This window comes from Schistocerca americana, chromosome 5, assembly GCF_021461395.2.
Source record: "Schistocerca americana isolate TAMUIC-IGC-003095 chromosome 5, iqSchAmer2.1, whole genome shotgun sequence".
Classification (NCBI taxonomy): Eukaryota; Metazoa; Arthropoda; class Insecta; order Orthoptera; family Acrididae; genus Schistocerca; species Schistocerca americana.
Window position 1 is genome coordinate 235,604,506 of NC_060123.1, and position 20,851 is coordinate 235,625,356.

Consider the following 20,851-nt stretch of genomic DNA (forward strand, 5'->3'; position numbering starts at 1 on the left):
GCACATGGCCAGACTCACAGGCAGCGAGCAGGTGTCACCTCCACCATGATAACACACCTGCTCATTGCTCTCAATTAATTCAGAGTTTTTTGCCTGAACACAACATGGCTGTATTTTGTCAACCTCCCTGTTCCCATGATCTAGCACTGAGTGGCTTCTGGCTTTTGTCTAAACAGAAACAGACTCTGAAGGACACTAGATTTCAGAATGACATTATACAGAATTCAACAGATCATCTGCATGCCATACCAAAAGAGGCTTTCCAGTGATTCTTCTAGTGGTGGCAGCAGTGTTGGTAGTTGTGTGCAGGCTACTAATGGGGGAATGCTTTGAAGGTGACTAGTGTCAAATAATTGTATGTGACTAAAGACTGATGTTGTACATAGAAGTGGGGTACTTTTTGAACAGCCCTCATGTACAAGGTCTGCTCAAAATATTCCAAAATTCTTTCCACAAAATATTTTTTACCTTTTACTTATTGTGAATGATCTTCTCCAAATAATCTTGTCTACAATTGATACACTGCCCCCAAAGCCGTTTCCACTTTTGAAAGCAGTCTTGGTATGCATCTTGGTGGATTGCGCGAAGCACTGTCTGTGACTTTTCTTTTGCTGAATTTTCTTTTATCTTATCTCTCACTGCAAACCTTCATCCTGTCAACGGGGTTTTCAACTTCTGAAAGAAAAAAGGATGAGGCAACTTCATTTCTTGTGCAATAGTCATGCACCAATAGGGATGAGAGTGTGGATGCATTATTGTGATGTAACAGCCATGAATTGTCTCACCACCTTTCAGGCTGTTTCTTTCTCACATCTTCTTGCAGGCATCACAACACGTCCCAAAGTACTATTGATTAACAATTTGTCCCTGTGGCACAGATGATGAATGAATGATGAACTAATCCTTCAAAGTCAAGCAAAACTATCAGCATGGTTTGACATTTGACCTGACCTGATGAGCTCTTATGGAACATCTTGTCATTTGCGCAATCCAGAAACTCTTCACAGGTTGAAAGGCGAAGGTCTTTCTGGTCTTGGCTCATGAACTGTGGGATGAACTTGGTGACAACAGTGTGCATTCCAAGCTGCTGTGACAAGATTTCATGACACGATCCAACTGAAATGTTACATTCTTCTGCAATCTCTCAGACAGTCAGCTTCCAATTGACACACTCAATTTCATTGATATTCCTGACATGGCCCTCATTGGTAGATGCCACAGGGTGTCCTGAATGAGCGTCATCTTTAACCTCCGTCTGATCATTTTAAACCGTGTGAACCATTTGTAACACTGAGTATGGCTTAGTCACTCATCACTGTAGGCTTCCTGCATCATTTGGTGTGTCTCTGTAAAGGTTTTCTTGAGTTTCTCACACAATTTAAATACATGTTGCTCCTCTAACTCTGCCAACTCGAAATCTACAAACTCTGTGACACAACATTCTACTCAATAAAATACTGAATAATAACTAACAGACATACAACAATGAAACTTCTGACAATTACACATAAAACACAGGTGTGTGCAGGGATGCTGACCACACTTTGTCCCAACACATCAATGGTGCAAAATTATGAACATTCCCGAATTTTTTGAACAGAACTCATATACATCTTTGTATATTTCCATAATAGTCAACATAGTTGGAGTCTCTCTGTCAGGCAGTGATGGAGTACATCTGTCTATCATGGTTGCTTTATGGAGTTAGAACATGTAGTCTGTAAACTGAAAATGTTGTAAAGCTCCGTGTGTGTTTCCTGGTGTTGAAACAAGATGGGTGTTCATTAAACACATGATGTAATGAAAATAATCTGTACATACTATTATTTCGATGTACATACCTCCAAGAAACCACCCAACTACGTCTCACGGGGTGGAGAATCTACCATCTAAATGAACAGCCAAACAACAATTACGATGAACACAAAGATGTGCAGAAATAACAAAATATGTTTATTCTACCTGCACTCTCTCATACTAGTATGCATTAATTATGCAAATGGATGCAAAGTCAGTAGTTTGCAAAAATTGATAATTGCTTTATTATTATGATTATTGTAGTTAGCAGGGCTAGAGGTGGGTAAGAACTTAGGCCAGCAATTACCAACCTTGAGTGCGACAGATATTTTTTAATTTGACACTTCACAGAAACGTTCATAGAATGTGCACCTTTTTTAAAAAAAATTGCGTCAGCCAGAAATGGAAACCAGGGGACCTCTTTTGCAAGTGAGCATTGTATCACAGAGCTATGCAGCCCATCCAAAACTCATTTTAATTTTAATGACTTACTCAGAGAACTTCAAGATATATCTTCTCAAGAATGTTTGAGAGTTATACTGAACAGCTTTGGGCAATTGATATGTGAGTTCTGAACTTCACATACTATAAAAATAAATAAAATTACATTAGTTTGATTATACTGTGTGGACTCCTTGTCCACTTCACTCACTTCCTCTCCTCTTTCCATAATACTGTCTTCAATTTTCTTTCTTTTATTATTGTAAATGCAACCACACATTGATATTGGCATGGTGTTAAACTGTTGTAGGAATTACTGAGACATATGGAAGCAAAGGCCCATGTCTATAGCTGAGCAGTCATTGTATCTGATTGCTATGCAGAGGATCCAGGTTCAATTACTGGTACTCCCAGGATTTTTTCCTTGATGGGTAGAATGTAACAGAATGCACTCACTCTTATGACACTAAGCAAGGACATTCTTGAATAATAAGCAGCAGTCTCAAGGTATGCAAAAGTGATAACAGCTTGGAGAGTGGTATGCTGTCCACATGCCCCTTCATACAACATTTAAATGGTGCCATAAGGCAGAGGATCACACAGCACACAGCAGTATTATATACTTCTCTGCGCCTGCCTGAGGAATTACAGTTATGTGGAAGTGAAGACTATTTTGTTGGGTGAGAACCAGTTTGAAGAAGAGTTTGTACAGGATGGTAAAATTAACCAACCAGGGAAATAGCAACACTAGATGTGGAAGGTGATGTAAAGAAAACTGATACAGGAAGAGGAATGAATTATGAAATCAAAACCTAGGAGGAAAGTGGATGAGGAGATGAGGAAAACAAGGAGAGGGGGGGATGAAGATTAAAACAGTAATAAAAAATAATTAAGTAAATAAATATAATAAAAATGGAGTGTGGAATTGTTTATTAATGGATGTTAAGTGCAAGAGAACAGTGGGCAGTGAGATATGAAGGTATGCTGTGAAGCTGGTCCCCATCACTGGAGTACAAGGAAATTAGTATCACTTGGGAGATTCCAAATATTCTGTGCAATGCTGCAGAAAGCCATGCTGTTTGAGACATTCTGCAGAACATGTTCAGTAACTTGTTACTGGCTGTCCCCAAGATGGACTGTTCTTCCATGTACATTCATGCACTCATCCATTTAAGTGGTGGTCATTCCAAAATAAATTTTTTTGTGGTGATTATATGTAAATTGGTATGTTACAGTGGTTAAGAGGGCAATGGAAGGCTATAGTGCACTGTGTGAGGAGAATGCTAGGAGAGTTGATCACATTTCAGGGCCTACCGGAGATAGTGATAGTCTGGGCAAACTAATGTGTCAAGATGTTCAGAGCATGGGTGGTAATATATGTCAAATGTGGAGCTTTTAAGTTTTTGAATGTAGAAGCTGTGTTATTATTATAGAGTTTTATTTAACATATATAGTACTTGTGTTTCACCACTAGAGGATTTTACAGTACTGGTGGTTGTGGAATTCCTACTCTTGGCTAGAGCTTACTATCTGAATTAAGTAAAGCTCTCTATTCCTTGAACAAGATAAGTTAATCTCACAAGTATTCCATCTCTTGTTCTTGATTCTGTTTCATTTAACTTAGTTTGCTTTAAGAGAAAAGAGGACTCAAACTGAAGGAATAGATTTAGGGAAGAGTTTAATTTTCCATCTAGACTGTCTACTTGATAAATCTCTTCTTAGCATTCTTCAAGCAATTTCTCTTTAAATGCTGTGTTCTATTCATTGTTTGTTTTATTAATTTATAATTAATATAGAGGGTCTATACAAGGGCGATGTACTTGAGGACAATATTATGGAAATGGAAGAGGATGTAGATGAAGATGAAATGGGAGATATGATACTGCGTGAAGAGTTTGACAGAGCACTGAAAGACCTGAGTCGAAACAAGGCCCCCGGAGTAGACAATATTCCATTGGAACTACTGACGGCCGTGGGAGAGCCAGTCCTGACAAAACTCTACCATCTGGTGAGCAAGATGTATGAAACAGGCGAAATACCCTCAGACTTCAAGAAGAATATAATAATTCCAATCCCAAAGAAAGCAGGTGTTGACAGATGTGAAAATTACCGAACTATCAGCTTAATAAGTCACAGCTGCAAAATACTAACACGAATTCTTTACAGACGAATGGAAAAACTAGTAGAAGCCAACCTCGGGGAAGATCAGTTTGGATTCCGTAGAAACACTGGAACACGTGAGGCAATACTGACCTTACGACTTATCTTAGAAGAAAGATTAAGGAAAGGCAAACCTACGTTTCTAGCATTTGTAGACTTAGAGAAAGCTTTTGACAATGTTGACTGGAATACTCTCTTTCAAATTCTAAAGGTGGCAGGGGTAAAATACAGGGAGCGAAAGGCTATTTACAATTTGTACAGAAACCAGATGGCAGTTATAAGAGTCGAGGGACATGAAAGGGAAGCGGTGGTTGGGAAGGGAGTAAGACAGGGTTGTAGCCTCTCCCCGATGTTGTTCAATCTGTATATTGAGCAAGCAGTAAAGGAAACAAAAGAAAAATTCGGAGTAGGTATTAAAATTCATGGAGAAGAAATAAAAACTTTGAGGTTCGCCGATGACATTGTAATTCTGTCAGAGACAGCAAAGGACTTGGAAGAGCAGTTGAATGGAATGGACAGTGTCCTGAAAGGAGGATATAAGATGAACATCAACAAAAGCAAAACAAGGATAATGGAATGTAGTCTAATTAAGTCGGGTGATGCTGAGGGAATTAGATTAGGAAATAAGATACTTAAAGTAGTAAATGAGTTTTGCTATTTGGGGAGCAAAATAACTGATGATGGTCGAAGTAGAGAGGATATAAAATGTAGGCTGGCAATGGCAAGGAAAGCGTTTCTGAAGAAGAGAAATTTGTTAACATCCAGTATAGATTTAAGTGTCAGGAAGTCATTTCTGAAAGTATTCGTATGGAGTGTAGCCATGTATGGAAGTGAAACATGGACGATAAATAGTTTGGACAAGAAGAGAATAGAAGCTTTCGAAATGTGGTGTTACAGAAGAATGCTGAAGATTAGATGGGTAGATCACATAACCAATGAGGAAGTATTGAATAGGATTGGGGAGAAGAGAAGTTTGTGGCACAACTTGACCAGAAGAAGGGATCGGTTGGTAGGACATGTTCTGAGGCATCAAGGGATCACCAATTTAGTATTGGAGGGCAGCGTGGAGGGTAAAAATCGTAGAGGGAGACCAAGAGATGAATACACTAAGCAGATTCAGAAGGATGTAGGTTGCAGTAGGTACTGGGAGATGAAAAAGCTTGCACAGGATAGAGTAGCATGGAGAGCTGCATCAGACCAGTCTCAGGACTGAAGACCACAACAACAACAACAATTAATGTTTGATGATCATAGTTAGAAAAATCTGTATCTATCTCTTGCACTATGTCATCCAGCTGTTGAACTACATCATTTATCACAGGGGACACACTATTAGCCACAGTTGGAAGCTGGATATCCACAAGTTATTTATGAACGATAAAGTTCACAATGTCTGAAACCATTTTATTTGAGTACCAATTGCTTTGCTGCAGTAGTAACACTGGTTCCCATCAGATCACCAAAGTTTAGTGCTGTCAATCTTGGTTAGTGCTTGGATGGGTGACTGACTGGTTCTGCTGAACATTCACACACTGTGAAAGTATTTTATTTAATTGCCAACAGCCTTGCCACAGTGGTGACACCGTTTCCCAACAGATGAACAAAGTTAAGTGCTGTTGGGCTTAGTTAGCACTTGGATGGGTGACTGACTGGGTCTGCCGAGTGCTGCTGGCAAGCAGGGTGCACTCAGGCCTTGTGAGGTCAATTGAGGAGCTACTTGATTGAGAAGCAGTGGCTCTGGTAATGAAAACTGACAACGAGTGTGAGAGCAGTGTGCCAACCACAAGCCCCTCAATATCTGTAATCAGTGATGCCAGTTCACTAAGGATGACACTGTGGTCAGTTGGTACTGTTGGGCCCTTCGAAGCCTGTTTGGATGGAGTTTAGTTTATTTGATCTAAAGAGTCAAGATTTAATCAAGAACAAAAATGTTTACAGCTGCAGATGGAAGTTAGTTTATTTCACAGCCATTAGAAAGTCAAGAAAATATGTAACAGTTTGTCAACAAGATTAATATAATTAATAAATTTTCACACTCACTAGTGACACGGAACCAGTAATTCCATAAATACAGCAATATTTTCTTAAACTGAAAACCAAAACTGAGACTTTATTGAATTACAATTTCCTATTTTATTTCTCAATGTAATATACTATCATGCAAGTCCAGGCATATACAGCTACAAGAAATTAAGGTTCTGTAACTATAAAATTGTAAATAGCAGTATCTAAATGATAGGTTTAGATAATATGAGAGGCACATCAAAACAATAGTAATTTGAGTCATCAACACCCAGTTAGTAGGTATATACGGTAAACTGATGGAGTTATTATTTTTAGAAACATAAATCAGTCCTTGTGTATTGAGTTATTGCTCTGAAATAAATTTGACTAAACTAGATAAATAACATATTGTGACATATTTATAGGTTTCCCATCTGCTTTATCACATAAAAAAAGACCTGTACAGTATGGAATCCATTCCCACTGACAACAAGTGAAACTGTCTTGTGGGCAGTAGTGAAACTTGTCAATAAAATCTGGTGGTTATTACTTACCAAAGCCGCGGAACCATCAGCCTCTAAATAGGAAATTTCTGAAGGATTAACAGGAAACTTCTCATAAAATTCTTTCAGCAGATGTGTGAACTGTAGTTGCGTGGCTGGAAAGAAACATTGTCTGTCTCCCATACAGGTAACCCCAGAACCAAGAACAGAACAGTAGATCCGTTTGGCATCTCTTTTACGCTGAAGAAATAAGGCAACTGATGCTTCACTTCTCCCATAACCATTCCCTGTCAAGAATATAAACATTTATATCACTATGTTTCTAAAAATAAAATACTGTATACTCAAAAACCAAAAATGCAACAATTCTCCACTACAAAAAAGTAAAATTTGTATGAAACTAAAGGGATAATCTACAACAAAATGCTTAACAAAGACACAAAATAATTTAATGGGTTACATTAAGACTATAATGCAATGAATTCTTCTCACAGTACATGGTATTTGTATGTCCTTTACCTTAAGAAAACACATACTTTAACTATTTTTGTCGTTAATAGATTCATATTACACTACTTGTGATTTGTAGTGGAAACTGAGAGGGTATAATTTTAAATAGGAATGTGGAACTGCAAACTGTGCTTAGAAATGTGAAACTGCAAACTGTGCTATGGAAGAGAAATTAGTAAAATAATGAATTTCATTCTCCTACAACCACTGAGAAAATAAAAAACAGGAATTTTCTCAACCTGGTAATTAATAGAAAATTCTAAGAAATTTACTATTATGTGCAATGTTAAAGGACAAATGAAACATACAGTATTAACATGTGTCATTGAGCAATATGTACCTCCTTCTAATTGTAGTCTGCATCATGCTTCATTCCTACAACAGCAGTTAACATAGAGCATGTTGCCATATTAGTTAGTTGGTTAAAAATGTAACAATTAGCAGAGTCGCAGCAAATTACAGTACCTCTTTCATATACCAAAAATGAAAGAAAGTGATGTATTACTTTTCATGTTTGAATTATGGAAAATGAAAACAAAATGTTTGCAAAAGTGAGTTCCGTCCCAAGGCCCCTATCATGATTCAATGAAACATGAAGGGGGAATTTAGAAGTATCCTATGCATTAAGGACATATTTTAATGAAAAATTACACTAATATCCCAATAATTTTTGAGAACATTTATCATGGAGAACAGTTGTTTTTCTTAGTACTTTAAAATGAAGATGAAAAGTCTCGACCACAAGAAACATTTATTTTTGTAGGTTACCCATTTTGTTCAGCTACTGACCCTCTTCAGTCCACATACCAAGTTCGTAGGCAGAGATGGTGTATGGAAAAGGTGTTTCAAACTTCACAAATAACAACTGAATGCCTAAGGCTAAGACGACACAGAAAACGTGTGTATAAGGACCTAATATAAAATTAAGTACGCTAACTGGGAAGAATTAAAAAGAGTGTTTCAGTGTCCAGGAAATCCATCACTGGGTGATAATGTAGATGTTAAAGTGCAAGAACTGACAGTGAGGATACGAGGCACGTTTTTTAAGGAAGTACCGTTTTGAAATTAAAAAAAGATGTGCTAAGATATCTCAATAATTTTATTTTTGCATGAAAACTTGTACCTTAATCTACTTTTCTACATAATTTCTGCCAATATTGAGGCACTTGTCATAACATTGTACCAGTTTTTGAATACCCTCCTCATAGAAGTCTACCACCTGACTTGTTAACCACTGCATCATCACTGTTTTGACTTCATCATCGTCTTGACATGCTGACTGACCAGGTGTTTCTTCAAGTGCAGGAACAGATGGTAGTCACTGGGCACAAGATTGGAGCTGTAAGGAGGTCAGATTCACCCAGAAAAGTGAAGTTTAAGCAAACAATTTCTGCCCGGAAAAACATGTGCACAGTGTTTTGAGACAGAAAAGGAGTATTGCTTGTGGAATTTCTGCCTCATAATGAGACAATCAATGCAGCAGCTTAGTGTAAGACATTGCACAATCTACTGATCAATTAAGAACAAAAGACATGGCAAGTTGAGCAAGGGCATCATTTTGCTGCAAGACAATGCCCATCCGCATGTGACGAATCAGACCAAAGATCTCATCACATATTTTCAATGCGAAACTCTAGATCATCCTCTGTACAGTCCCGATCTTGCACCCAGTGACTGCCATCAGTTCCTGCACTTGAAGAAACACCTGGGCGGTCAGCGTCTTCAAGACAATGATGAAGTCAAAACACTGTTGATGCAGCAGATAACAAGTCAGATGGCAGACTTCTAAGAGGAGCGTATTCAAAAACTGGTACAATGTTATGACAAGTGCCTCAATATTGACAGAAATTATGTAGAAAAGTAGATTAAGGTACAGACTTTCATGTAAAAACAAAAATTATTGAAATATCTTAGCACTCTTTTTTTTAATTTCAAAATTGTACTTACTTAAAAAACACGCCTCATGCATAGAGCAATGGAGGCATCAATACCTATCAGCAGAGTTCATTCTAAAGGAGTACATTAAATCTAGACAGAGGCACTGCAGAAATTAAGATGTAAAACAAAACGAGCCAGGAAGCTATACCAGAGCAGCATGATTCAAGAAGAAAGAGTCTGAAGGCTGCCTAGATGCAGGTACTTTAAACAACAATTTAAGGAAGAGTTGTGAAAAACAAAAATGGAATGATGGAAGCAATTCCTGAAGGCTACTTAGAAACCGATCCCTGGTGTGTACCATATAAAATAGTCTGTGAGAAAATATGACCACCAACAGTCTTATCCACTCTCAGAAGGAATGATGGGATGGTAACAGAAAGTTGGCAATAGTCAGCTACCCTGATAATGAAAAAAAAAACTTTCCAATGATAGTGAAGAAGGAAAGACAGATGATCAGTGTAGGTTACAGGAAATGTTATGGCAAGAATATAGGTGTTGACAGATGTGAAAATTACCAAACTATCAGTTTAATAAGCCACGGCTACAAAATACTAACACAAATTATTTACAGACGAATGGAGAAGCTGGTAGAAGCCGACCTCGGGGAAGATCAGTTTGGATTCCGTAGAAATGTTGGAACACATGAGACAATACCGATCCTTACGACTTGTCTTAGAAAATAATTAAGGAAAGGCAAACCTACGTTTCTAGCATTTGTAGACTTGTAGAAAGCTTTTGACAACATTGAGTGGAATACTCTCTTTCGAATTCTGAAGGTGGCAGGGGTAAAATACAGTGAGCAAAGGGCTATGAACAATTTGTACAGAAACCAGATGGCAGTTATAATAGTCGAGGGGTATGAAAGGGAAGCAGTGGCTGGGAAGGGAGTGAGACAGGATTGTAGCACATCCCCAATGTTATTCAATCTGTATATTGAGCAAGCAGTAAAGGAAACAAAGGAAAAATTTGGAGTAGGAACTAAAGTCCATGGAGAAGAAATAAAAACTTTGAGGTTCACCGATGACATTGTAATTCTGTCAAAGACAGCAAAGGAACTGGAAGAGCAGTTGAATGGAATGGACAGTGTCTTGAAAGGAGGATATAAGATGAACATCAACAAAAGCAAAAAGAGGATAATAGAATTTAATCAAATTATATCAGGTGATGCTGAGGGAATTCGATAAGGAAATGAGACACTTAATGTAGTAAGTGAGTTTTGCTATTTTGGAGCAAGAAACTGATGTTGGTCAAAGTAGAGAGGATATAAAATGCAGGCTGGCAATGGCAAGGAAAGCATTTCTGAAGAAGAGAAACTTGTTAACATTGAGTATAGATTTTAGTGCCAGGTAGTTGTTTCTGAAAGTATTTGTATGGAGTGTAGCCATGTATGGAAGTGAAACCTGTATGATAAATAGTTTAGACAAGAAGAGAATAGAAGCTTTCGAAATGTGGTGCTACAGAAGAATGCTGAAGATTAGATGGGTGAATCGCATAACTAATGAAGAGGTATTGAATAGAATTGGAGAGAAGAGAAATTTGAGCCACAACTTGACTAGAAGAAGGGATCGGTTGGTAGAACATGTTCTGAGGCATCAAGAGATCACCAATTTAGTACTGAAGGGCAGCGTGGAGGGTAAAAATCGTAGAGGGAGACCAATTTATGAATATACTAAACAGCTTCAGAGGGATGTAGGTTGCAGTATGTACTGGGATATGAAGAACCTTGCATAGGATAGAGTAGCATGGAGAGCTGCATCAAACCAGTCTCTGGACTGAAGACCACATCAACAACAACATAGGAACAATAAACCTAAGTACCCATTTGCACAAGAAGAAATTAGGCATTTAATTTTAAGTCTGAAAAAAAAAAAGTCTGCAGGACTGGATGGGATTCCTTCTGAAGTAATATAAGGATTATGTGGCCAATTTGATATTTATTTGTGCATCTGTACAATGGGTGTCTCTTGTGAGCAAGGGTCCCTGCACCGTGGAAGAAAACTGTAGTGGTAACAATTAATAAAGGGCAAGCTAAAGATCCAATGATACCCAAATCCTTCAACCCTGGAAGTGTAGAGGCCTGGCAACCATGGACAAATATAACTGGAATGTAGAGGGTCTGAGGTGAGTTCTGAACCTGCTCCCAAGAAATGCCATGGCTGATTATGACACTGGAGTACTCACAGAGACAATGGTAAAAGACGACCTAGAACTGAACATCCCAGAATTTCGCAATTTTATGCCTATGTGATACAGTGCAAGAGAAGAAGAAGACTAGCGGGCAGTATGTTATGCATAATTAAACCACAACTGTCCCCTATCAAACCACTAGTAAGAGAAGAGATCATGTTAGTTGTCAGAACAAGGATTAGTCTACTTTAACCCAGATCACACTGCAACAGACATAATAGGTAAACTAGGGATGAACTTGGATTACAATATAAGCAAGGGCAACAACAAAATTGCATATTTAAAAATATCTTTAGTCGCAAGTAACCAACTTTTTCTAGATAAATTATTTGTAGATGTGTTTTTATATCACCTAGAATGTAGGGATAGATACTCACTTTTTCACTTTCATTATCTATTTGTTCATAACCTATGTCATTTACCTTTAAAAATTCTACAAAGTGTTTCTTCCTATTTAAAAAATCATTTGTTGGTTTTTCTGACCACTGACTTTCCTTAATAAATGCCACAAAAATAAATAAATTTGGTGTTATTAATATCTCTTTCTTATCTTTGAAAGAAAGCCATAATTCTACAAATATTAGATTATCAGGTAATTTTAAATTGTTTTTCATCATAGTAGTTTCTAAACTAGTGATGGCTGCGTTAGATACACTTACAATAGCTGCCATTTATTAACAAATAATTTTTATAAAATAAAAATATTTTTTATATTCTAAAACTAATGGGCTATTATATTTAGTTTCTGTACATGTAATTTCATTTTTTCTAGAAAGTTTTGTAACTTCTTTTATGTCTCAGAAAATCTATATTATTCCAGATACCTAAACTTTTAACCCTCTGAAAATCTTCATAAATAAAACATAAAATCTGTATCATTGTGCAGGGCTAAAATTTACATATTTTGATTTTAAATCTATAAAAATCATTTTTTAATGAATGGTGAGGCCAAATAGTCTAAAAGTAAACAAACTTAAATCTAGAGCAAAAGAATTAGGACTTAAAGGTTATTCTAAACTTAGAAAACAAGAACTTACTGGTCTTTTAATAATCGTAATATTACCAAAGAAATTGTGGCAGTGATATTTTTCATGTCTGGTGCAAAGTGATATCAAAAGTGCGTGAGAGTTTTTTTGGTCATGTTTTGTTTTTATCTTTGCCGTAAGACTATAGGATCTCCTAGTTTTTGTTACTTCTCTGTTGTTTTTTATAGTTTCTTCTCATTGTGAGTTTTCACGAATAAATATGTTTTCGTTAACTCATGATACCGGACGGCTATGCAATTATTTGTTGTAGGCAAGTCGCCTACATAATTGGTGACCTCTGATTAAGGAACTTTAAATCTTTCGTTAGCTACATCGAACATAAACTGCAAAAGCAATGAACGACAACGGCAAACAATACGGTTCGATAACGGAAGAAATTCATAGGCTTCAGAATGAGTAGAAATAAGCATACCGTGGACATAATGTACAATGGTGTTCCGACAAAGGTATCAATTGAATGTGTCAAGCCAGCATGGGTTTTACCCTCTCCGACCTCTGACACCACGCCTGTGCATCAACACATGATGGACGCAGAGCATACCAAAACACCGCTCAGTACATCGTCCGAGACAGGTGAATCACCACCGCAAACAACAAAGTCATCGCCCCCGAGACACCCGACGCACACCAGAGCTGGACGTCGAATAAAATTCAAGTATCAAGATATCCCTGGGGCTCTGCACTTTAAGGGGGGGCTGTGTGGCAGTGATATTTTTCATGTCTGGTGCAAAGTGATATCAAAAGTGCGCGAGAGTTTCTTTTGGTCATGTTTTGTTTTTTATCTTTGCCGTAAGACTATAGGATCTCCTAGTTTTTGTTACTTCTCTGTTGTTTTTTCTAGTTTCTTCTCATTGTGAGTTTTCACGAATAAATATGTTATCGTTAACTCATGATACCGGATGGCTATGCAATTATTTGTTGTAGGCAAGTCGCCTACAAAATGAATAACAGAAAAAATGAGGTGAAAAATGATACTATTAAGGAGTTAAAAATTAAAGGAAAAGAATTAGGAATTAAAGGATATTCTAAAATGGAAAAGGAGGAAATTATTTATAATTTTGAAAATTTACATGATAAGGAATTATTTAAATTGTATTTGACCACAATTTAAATATATAAAAATAAAACTGTTCATTATATTAAAAATTTAGTGAATTTGGACTGAAATATATATGATAACATTATGAATTATCTGTAGATTTTACGAGAGAATTTCAAGATAACTTATTTTGGGAAACTATATCAATAATAGAACGAAATTTGCTTGAAGATTTTATTAGAGAAATGCAAGATATGTTAGACTGGGGCCTTTTGTCAAAATATAAAACTTTATTTGAAAATTTTATGAGAGAATTTCAAGATAAATTAAATTGGAATATAATATCACAAGTTAATTGAAATATTACATTCATGAGACAGTTTCAAGACAAATTAAATTGGAATATTACATCAAGTAATGAAACCTTCTGTGAAAAAATTTTAAGAGAATTTGAGAATAAAGTAAAGTGGGACAAAATATCAAGGTGTGAAAAATTATCTGCAAAATTTATGAGACACTTTCAAGACAGATTAAACTAGGGTGAAATATCTTGCAAACAAAACTACCTCAAGATTTTATTTGAGAATGTTAAGATAAATTGGGATTATACTGCATTATATCATAAATTATCTGAAAATATTATAAGATAATTCCAAGATAAAGTAAACTGGATTCCAGTAGCAACAATGTCGAATTTCACTCAAAATCTTATAGAAGAATTTAAAAATAAAGTTAATTGGGATTGGGATGAAATATCAAGCAATCAAAAATTGTTTGAAGATTTTACTAGAGAATTTAAAGATGAAGTAAATTGGGAATACATAGCAGCATGTTAAAAATTACCTGAAAATTTTATGAGAGAATTTGAAGACAGATTAAACTGGGAAGATATATCAAGTAATCAAAAGTTATCTGAAGATTTATTTCCAGAATTTCAAGATAAATCAAATTGGTAGTATGTTTTAGAATATCAAAATCTGTCTGAATCATTTATACAAAAAATATCTAAAGCATATGAAATAATAGAACAATTTGAAGATAACGAGTGTTCTCTACATTTAACTCATGAAAAACATCCATTTGTAAAAAACAAACTGTAATCACATTTTTCATAGCGAGCGTATTGATGAATGGTTAAAAAAATGTCCATTGCGCAGAAAAGTTATTAAAAAATAAAGTTACACACAGTCTAAAATTGATTATGCAGTCGCATAATTTTGATAAAAAGTAATTGTATCATAATTATTGAGTGTAAGCATTTAAAATATTGAAATATTTGTGCCAACAAATAATTCTCAAAGTTTCTTTCAGTCATTGATATAAATTTAATGAATTAGGATTGCAATTAAGTCTTAACATTTATTCACAATTATTAATGTCTATCTTCGATTCTGTATTACCGTTAGTGTAAATTTTTTCGTTGTGTTCTAACTACATTATAAGCATACTCACACTCATTTTGAGATAATTCTGAAAGAATGAAATTTTGTCTTGTATTTTCATTAATTGTGCGAGGAAAAACATGAGGTAATAAACAATTTATTTATGATTTCTTTCATGTCAACTTCCAATATCTCTATCAAATATTCCATTTAAATTTTGAATATAATATTCTCGAATTCTATTTAAATTTTATAAGTGAGTTATTTGGCATTTATATATCTCTTTTATTTCCTTTTTAGTTTTATATTCTCCACATGTTCTAACTGATGGTAAAACTTCTTCACAAACCCAACCACGAAAATTTTCTGCAAAAAGCATTTTGGATCTCATAACTGAAGAATATAAACCAGACTTGCAACTGTCAACCAAATCCAGAAAATGCACATACAATGAAATATCAAAAACATGAAACAAGTGGATTCTGTTATCATAATAAATATATAAATTGATATTACATTCTTCTCAAAACTGAATCAAAGCTTAGATAGGGTTTCTGGACCAAAAGCAAATGTAATTATCTGTGGTGACTTAAACATTAATATGATGAAGCCTGATAAGGCTAGCAAAATATATGTGACTATTCTAAGCTGTTACGGAATATCCTCCCTTGTTAATTGTCCAACTAGAATAACGAAAGAATCCTCCTCATCTATAGATCATGTAGCTACAGATATTGATAGTAAAAAATGTCATATTGTTGTCCAAAACCTGGGCCTAGCAGACCACCTCTGCCAGATCTTAAAAACTAACATTCATGTAGAAACTCCTCCTAAACTTTGTACATACAAAAGAATGTTTTCCAAATCAGCCCTGCATCAGTTTAAATCCCAGCTAGAATATGAAGATTGGAGGGAAGTCTATGCAGAAACCAACGCAAATCAGAAATTTATCATGTTCATGTCAATTTTTAAACTCAGATTTGAAGAGATGTTTCCCAAAACTCTTTATCAAATTAAAACTACAAAGAGAAATCAGTGGGTGACTACAGGTATCAAAAAATCCTCAGAAACTCTTAGATATCTCAACTCCATAAAAAATAATCAATCTAACCCTGAAGTTCTGCAATTCTACGAAAAGTACAGGAAAATTTACAGAAAGGTGTTGCTAGCCGCAAAAAAACTTTCAAACAACAAAATATTACTTGAAGCTGAAAACAAGAGCAAAGCAGCCTGGAACATCGTCAAACAGGAAACATCTAACTCTGCTAAAAAGGACCTCAATTCACATATTAAAAACAAAGATGTACCAGTAGGTAACCCTAAAAAATTAGCTGATTTTGTAAACTCATATTTCAGTAGTATTGCAAAAAAATTACAGCAGAAATTTCCAGATACGTATGATTTACCTACTCAGAACCAGCCAACAAACTCAGTGGTGCTCTTGCCAACTACAGAAAGGGAAGTGGCACTAGTAGTACACCAACTAAAAAATAAAACTTCAGTAGGACTTGATGAAATTCCAGTCTGCGTAATTAAAGATTGTATAGACTCCATAAAGGGCCCATTAACAGATATAATTAATGAATCTTTCGAGTCTGGATACTTTCCGGAGTACCTAAAACAAGCAAAAGTTATACCTATCCTTAAAAACGGAGATGTGGAAAATGTAGAGAACTACAGGCCGATCTCTATACTGTCTATCATTTCTAAAATAATAGAAATACTAGTCAAAAAGAGACTGCTAAATTACCTGAATAAATATAATCTTCTCTCCAATGACCAATTTGGTTTTAGGCCCGGAAAAGGCACACAATATGCTATAGCTCAGTTCACTAAAGCAGTTTTAGAAGCACTGGACAAAGGTGAAAATGTAAGTGGTATCTTTTTAGACTTGTCCAAGGCCTTTGATACAGTTGACCACAAAATCTTACTTCATAAATTAGGGCAAATAGGAATAAGAGGTGTGACAAAGAAGTGGTTCAAATCATACTTGGAAAACAGAGTTCAACGAGTTGAGATATCACAGGTTTCAAACAATTCCCTTATAAAACACCTGTCTGACCCAGAAAATGTGAATATAGGCGTCCCACAGGGAAGTGTATTAGGCCCAATATTGTTTCTTATATACATTAACGACTTCCCACAAAGTATCAGACATGGCGAAAAAATACTTTTTGCGGATGATAGCAACATAGTAATAACAGGTGAAAATCCAACACAACAGTCAGAAAGAGCAAACGAGGCTCTCAATGATGTCCACAACTGGTCATTAAAAAATAAAGTAACCCTAAATGTAAAGAAAACTAACTATATTAACTTCCAATTGAACAAAAAACACAATGCCACTAGAATAAAAATTAATAATAATGAATTAGAATGTGTAACAAGTACCAAATTCTTAGGGATGAATGTAGACAGCCAACTGAAATGGACAAACCATGTCAACATTTTGGCAAAGAAATTATCCACAGCATGCTATGCTCTTAGAATCCTTGCACCGGTATGCAATAATACCTGTCTTAAAATAACATATTACGGATATCTACACTCAGTCCTCAGCTATGGGATCATGTTTTGTGGAACAAGTGCCAGTAACATACAAACTGTGTTCAAAGTACAAAAAAGAGCCATAAGGATAATAACAAATAGCAACAACAGGGCCCACTGTCTAGAATTATTTAGAAAGCTAGGAATTCTAACTGTTTCTTGTGAGTATATCTTTCAGAACATAATGTTCATTAAGAAAAATCTTAACATGTACAACACAAACAGCCTAATACATGACCATGAAACAAGAGCTTGTCACCACATCCATCTAGATAGAAAGAACAAGGCAAAGACGCAAAAAAGTATATTTTACAATGGGATAAAACTGTACAACAAATTACCACAAGAAATTAAAGAAATAAATGAGCGCCTCACTTTCAGACAAAAGCTTAAAACCTTTTTAGTAAGTAAAAGTTTTTATACTGTAAAAGAATATTTAACATAGATGTAGATTATTAGCAACATATGACATTATCACCAAAATATTATGTAGTTATAAATATGTGTATGACTAGTTATAAAAACTACACAAAATATGAGAAACCTGTTTAATTGTAAATGTAAATGTGTGCTCATGTGTTGTAATCTGACGACATCCATACAATATTTATTGTTCCACGGATGAATAAATAAATAAATAAATAAATAAAATAAATATTATAAAAATTCTGTTATTTATAGAGGGCCAAATAGTCACAAAAATTTATTGAATGTATAAAACAAGAAGTAGAAGAAATTGGAAGAATTTCTTCTGAAACTGAAGAAATGAGAATATAAATTCCTGAATAACAATCAAGATATGCAAGATAAAAAAATGTACATTGTGTAAATATCATTACTCAACATAAAAATAAAAAGATGCATCGTCATGACTATTTAAATGGAAAATTTATAAATCCTTTATCAAATAACTTATTTACAGTTAAAACATTCTAGTTTTGTACCAATTTATTTCCATAATTTATGTGAGCATGATTCACATCAGTTTGCAAAAGGACTTGATTGTGATAAAAAAAGAAATAGATTTAATACTAAATAATTAAGATAGAGACATTAGTTTTGGTAAGATGGCACAAAATTTGAAGATGAAGTTTACTGATACATTTAAATGTATGGCTTTATCACTTGACATATTACCATCAAATCTGAAAAAGGGTCAAATGAGAAATATTAAATACTTTTTCTCAGAAGAGTTATTCAATCTAGTGATCAGAAAAGGTGTATATCCATATGAGTACATGGATTTTTGTTTAACGTGTGAAGAGACACAATAACCAGCGAAAGAAGAATTTTACAGTGAACTGACTGACCGTGAAATAAGTGATGAAGATTATAAAAATGCAAAATTTGTTTGTGAAATTTTAATATTACAAATCTTGGTGACTATCATGATCTATATCTTAAAACTGATGCAGTGTTATAGTTTGATGTATTTGAAAGCTTTAGAAACCCTTCTATAAAAGCATATGATCTTGATCCATCTTGGTGTTTTACAGCACTAGGTTTATCTTGGGATTCAATGTCGAAAATGACTAAATAACCACTTGATTTATTACATGATTATGATACAATTTTAATGGTTGAAAACGGAATAAGAGGAAGAATATCATGGTGTTGTACAAGAAATGCCAAAGCAAACAATAAATATATGAAAGTTTCTGATGATAAAAAGATATCAAATGATTTTGCATATTTAGATGCAAGCAATTTATATGGTTATGCTATGAGTCAATGTCTACCACATTCTGGGTTTGAATGGGATGAACCAAATAATTTTGATTGTGCAAAAATAAATGAAATATCAGATACTGTGAAAATTGGATACATATTTGAAGTTGATCTAGAATATACAAAAGAATTACATGATTTGCATAAAGATTTGCCATTATCTCTGAAAATAAAATTGTACCAGGAATTAAGGAAAACTAATTGTTGACTACTCTGAACGACATACATAATTATGTAGTTCACTATAGAAATCTTAAACAGTACCTGTCTCTTGGAATGAAAATAACAAAAATATATAGAATCTTAAAATCTAATCAATCAGATTGGTTGAAGAAATATATAGATTTTAAAAATGGATACAGGAACTAAATCCAATAAATTTTGAGAAATATTTCTAAAATGTAATGAAAAATGCAGTGTTTGAAAAAAAGATGAAAAATATCAGACATAGAGAGAATATAAAGTTAGTTTCAGATGCAAAAAAGTGTGATAATCTAATAGCTAAACAAAACTTTAGAGTATGAACTCTATTTAATGAAAACCTTGTTGCTATTCATATGAATAAAACAAAAATTGTGTCCAATAAACCCATCTAGGTTGGTATGAGTATACTTGATTTACCTCAAGAACTGATGTATGATTTTCACTATAGAATAATGAAACTGAAATATGGAGAAAATATTGAGTTGTGTTATCAAGATATGGACAGTTAGACTTACAATATTGAAACTCAAGATTTTTACAAAGATATGAATTTGATGACTGATTACTTTGATACAAGTGATTATCCAGAAGATAATATTTATGGAATTCCACAAGTAAACAAGAAAATTTTAGGAAAGATAAAATATGAATACAATAGAAAAAATAATGTAGAATTCTGTGGTTTGAAAGCAAAAATGTATGCTTTTAAAGTTGGTGATAAAATACAGAAAAAAACTAAAGAAGTTAAAAAATGTATTGAATAAGTTTAGAAGAGTACAAAGATTGCTCCCTTAACAAAAGAGAACAGGACAGAAAAATTAATATGATGCAAAGTGAAAAACATGAAATCTATGCAGTTGAAATAAACAAGAAAGCATTGAGTCCTCTTGCTGACAGAAGATATATTTTGGAAAATAAAATAGGTACATTACCATATGGACATAACTCATTGTGAAGAAACCTAATTATTATTTTCCTGTATAAATGGAGACTCTCATGAAGAAGCTCAACCATGCAAATCTCTTGAAAGAGATTAAAAAATGAATGAGTTAGAGATAAAGTTTTTATATAATATTACTGTATGATATTGAAATACTAGATGTGGAGAAAAAATTTGTATAGAGCTTAATAATGAGCTTAAGATTATTTTACCAGATACATATTCTAAATTAATAACTGACTGGGATTATCAGTTAGTTGAAAAAGAACAGATGAAACTGAATATACAGGAATGAAGAAACATAAAAATGGAAATAATGAATTTCATGATCCAGAATTCATTCTGAAATTTTTTTAATTTTATTTTTCCTATTAAATTTTATAATCTTTAAATGGATAATGCTAAACAGCTAAATCATTATGGTG

The 20,851-nt window shown here is 34.4% G+C and overlaps 1 protein-coding gene across 1 annotated transcript in view; it reads right to left on the reverse strand.

The window, feature by feature from the left end:
* Window positions 1–20,851, reverse strand: part of LOC124615980 (fatty acid synthase-like) — a 394,674-nt gene that overhangs the window by 319,491 nt on the left and 54,332 nt on the right. The window contains exon 6 of the mRNA XM_047144185.1: window positions 6,957–7,192. Coding sequence (XP_047000141.1) covers window positions 6,957–7,192 — 236 coding nt within the window. The remainder of the gene's footprint in view (window positions 1–6,956; window positions 7,193–20,851) is intronic.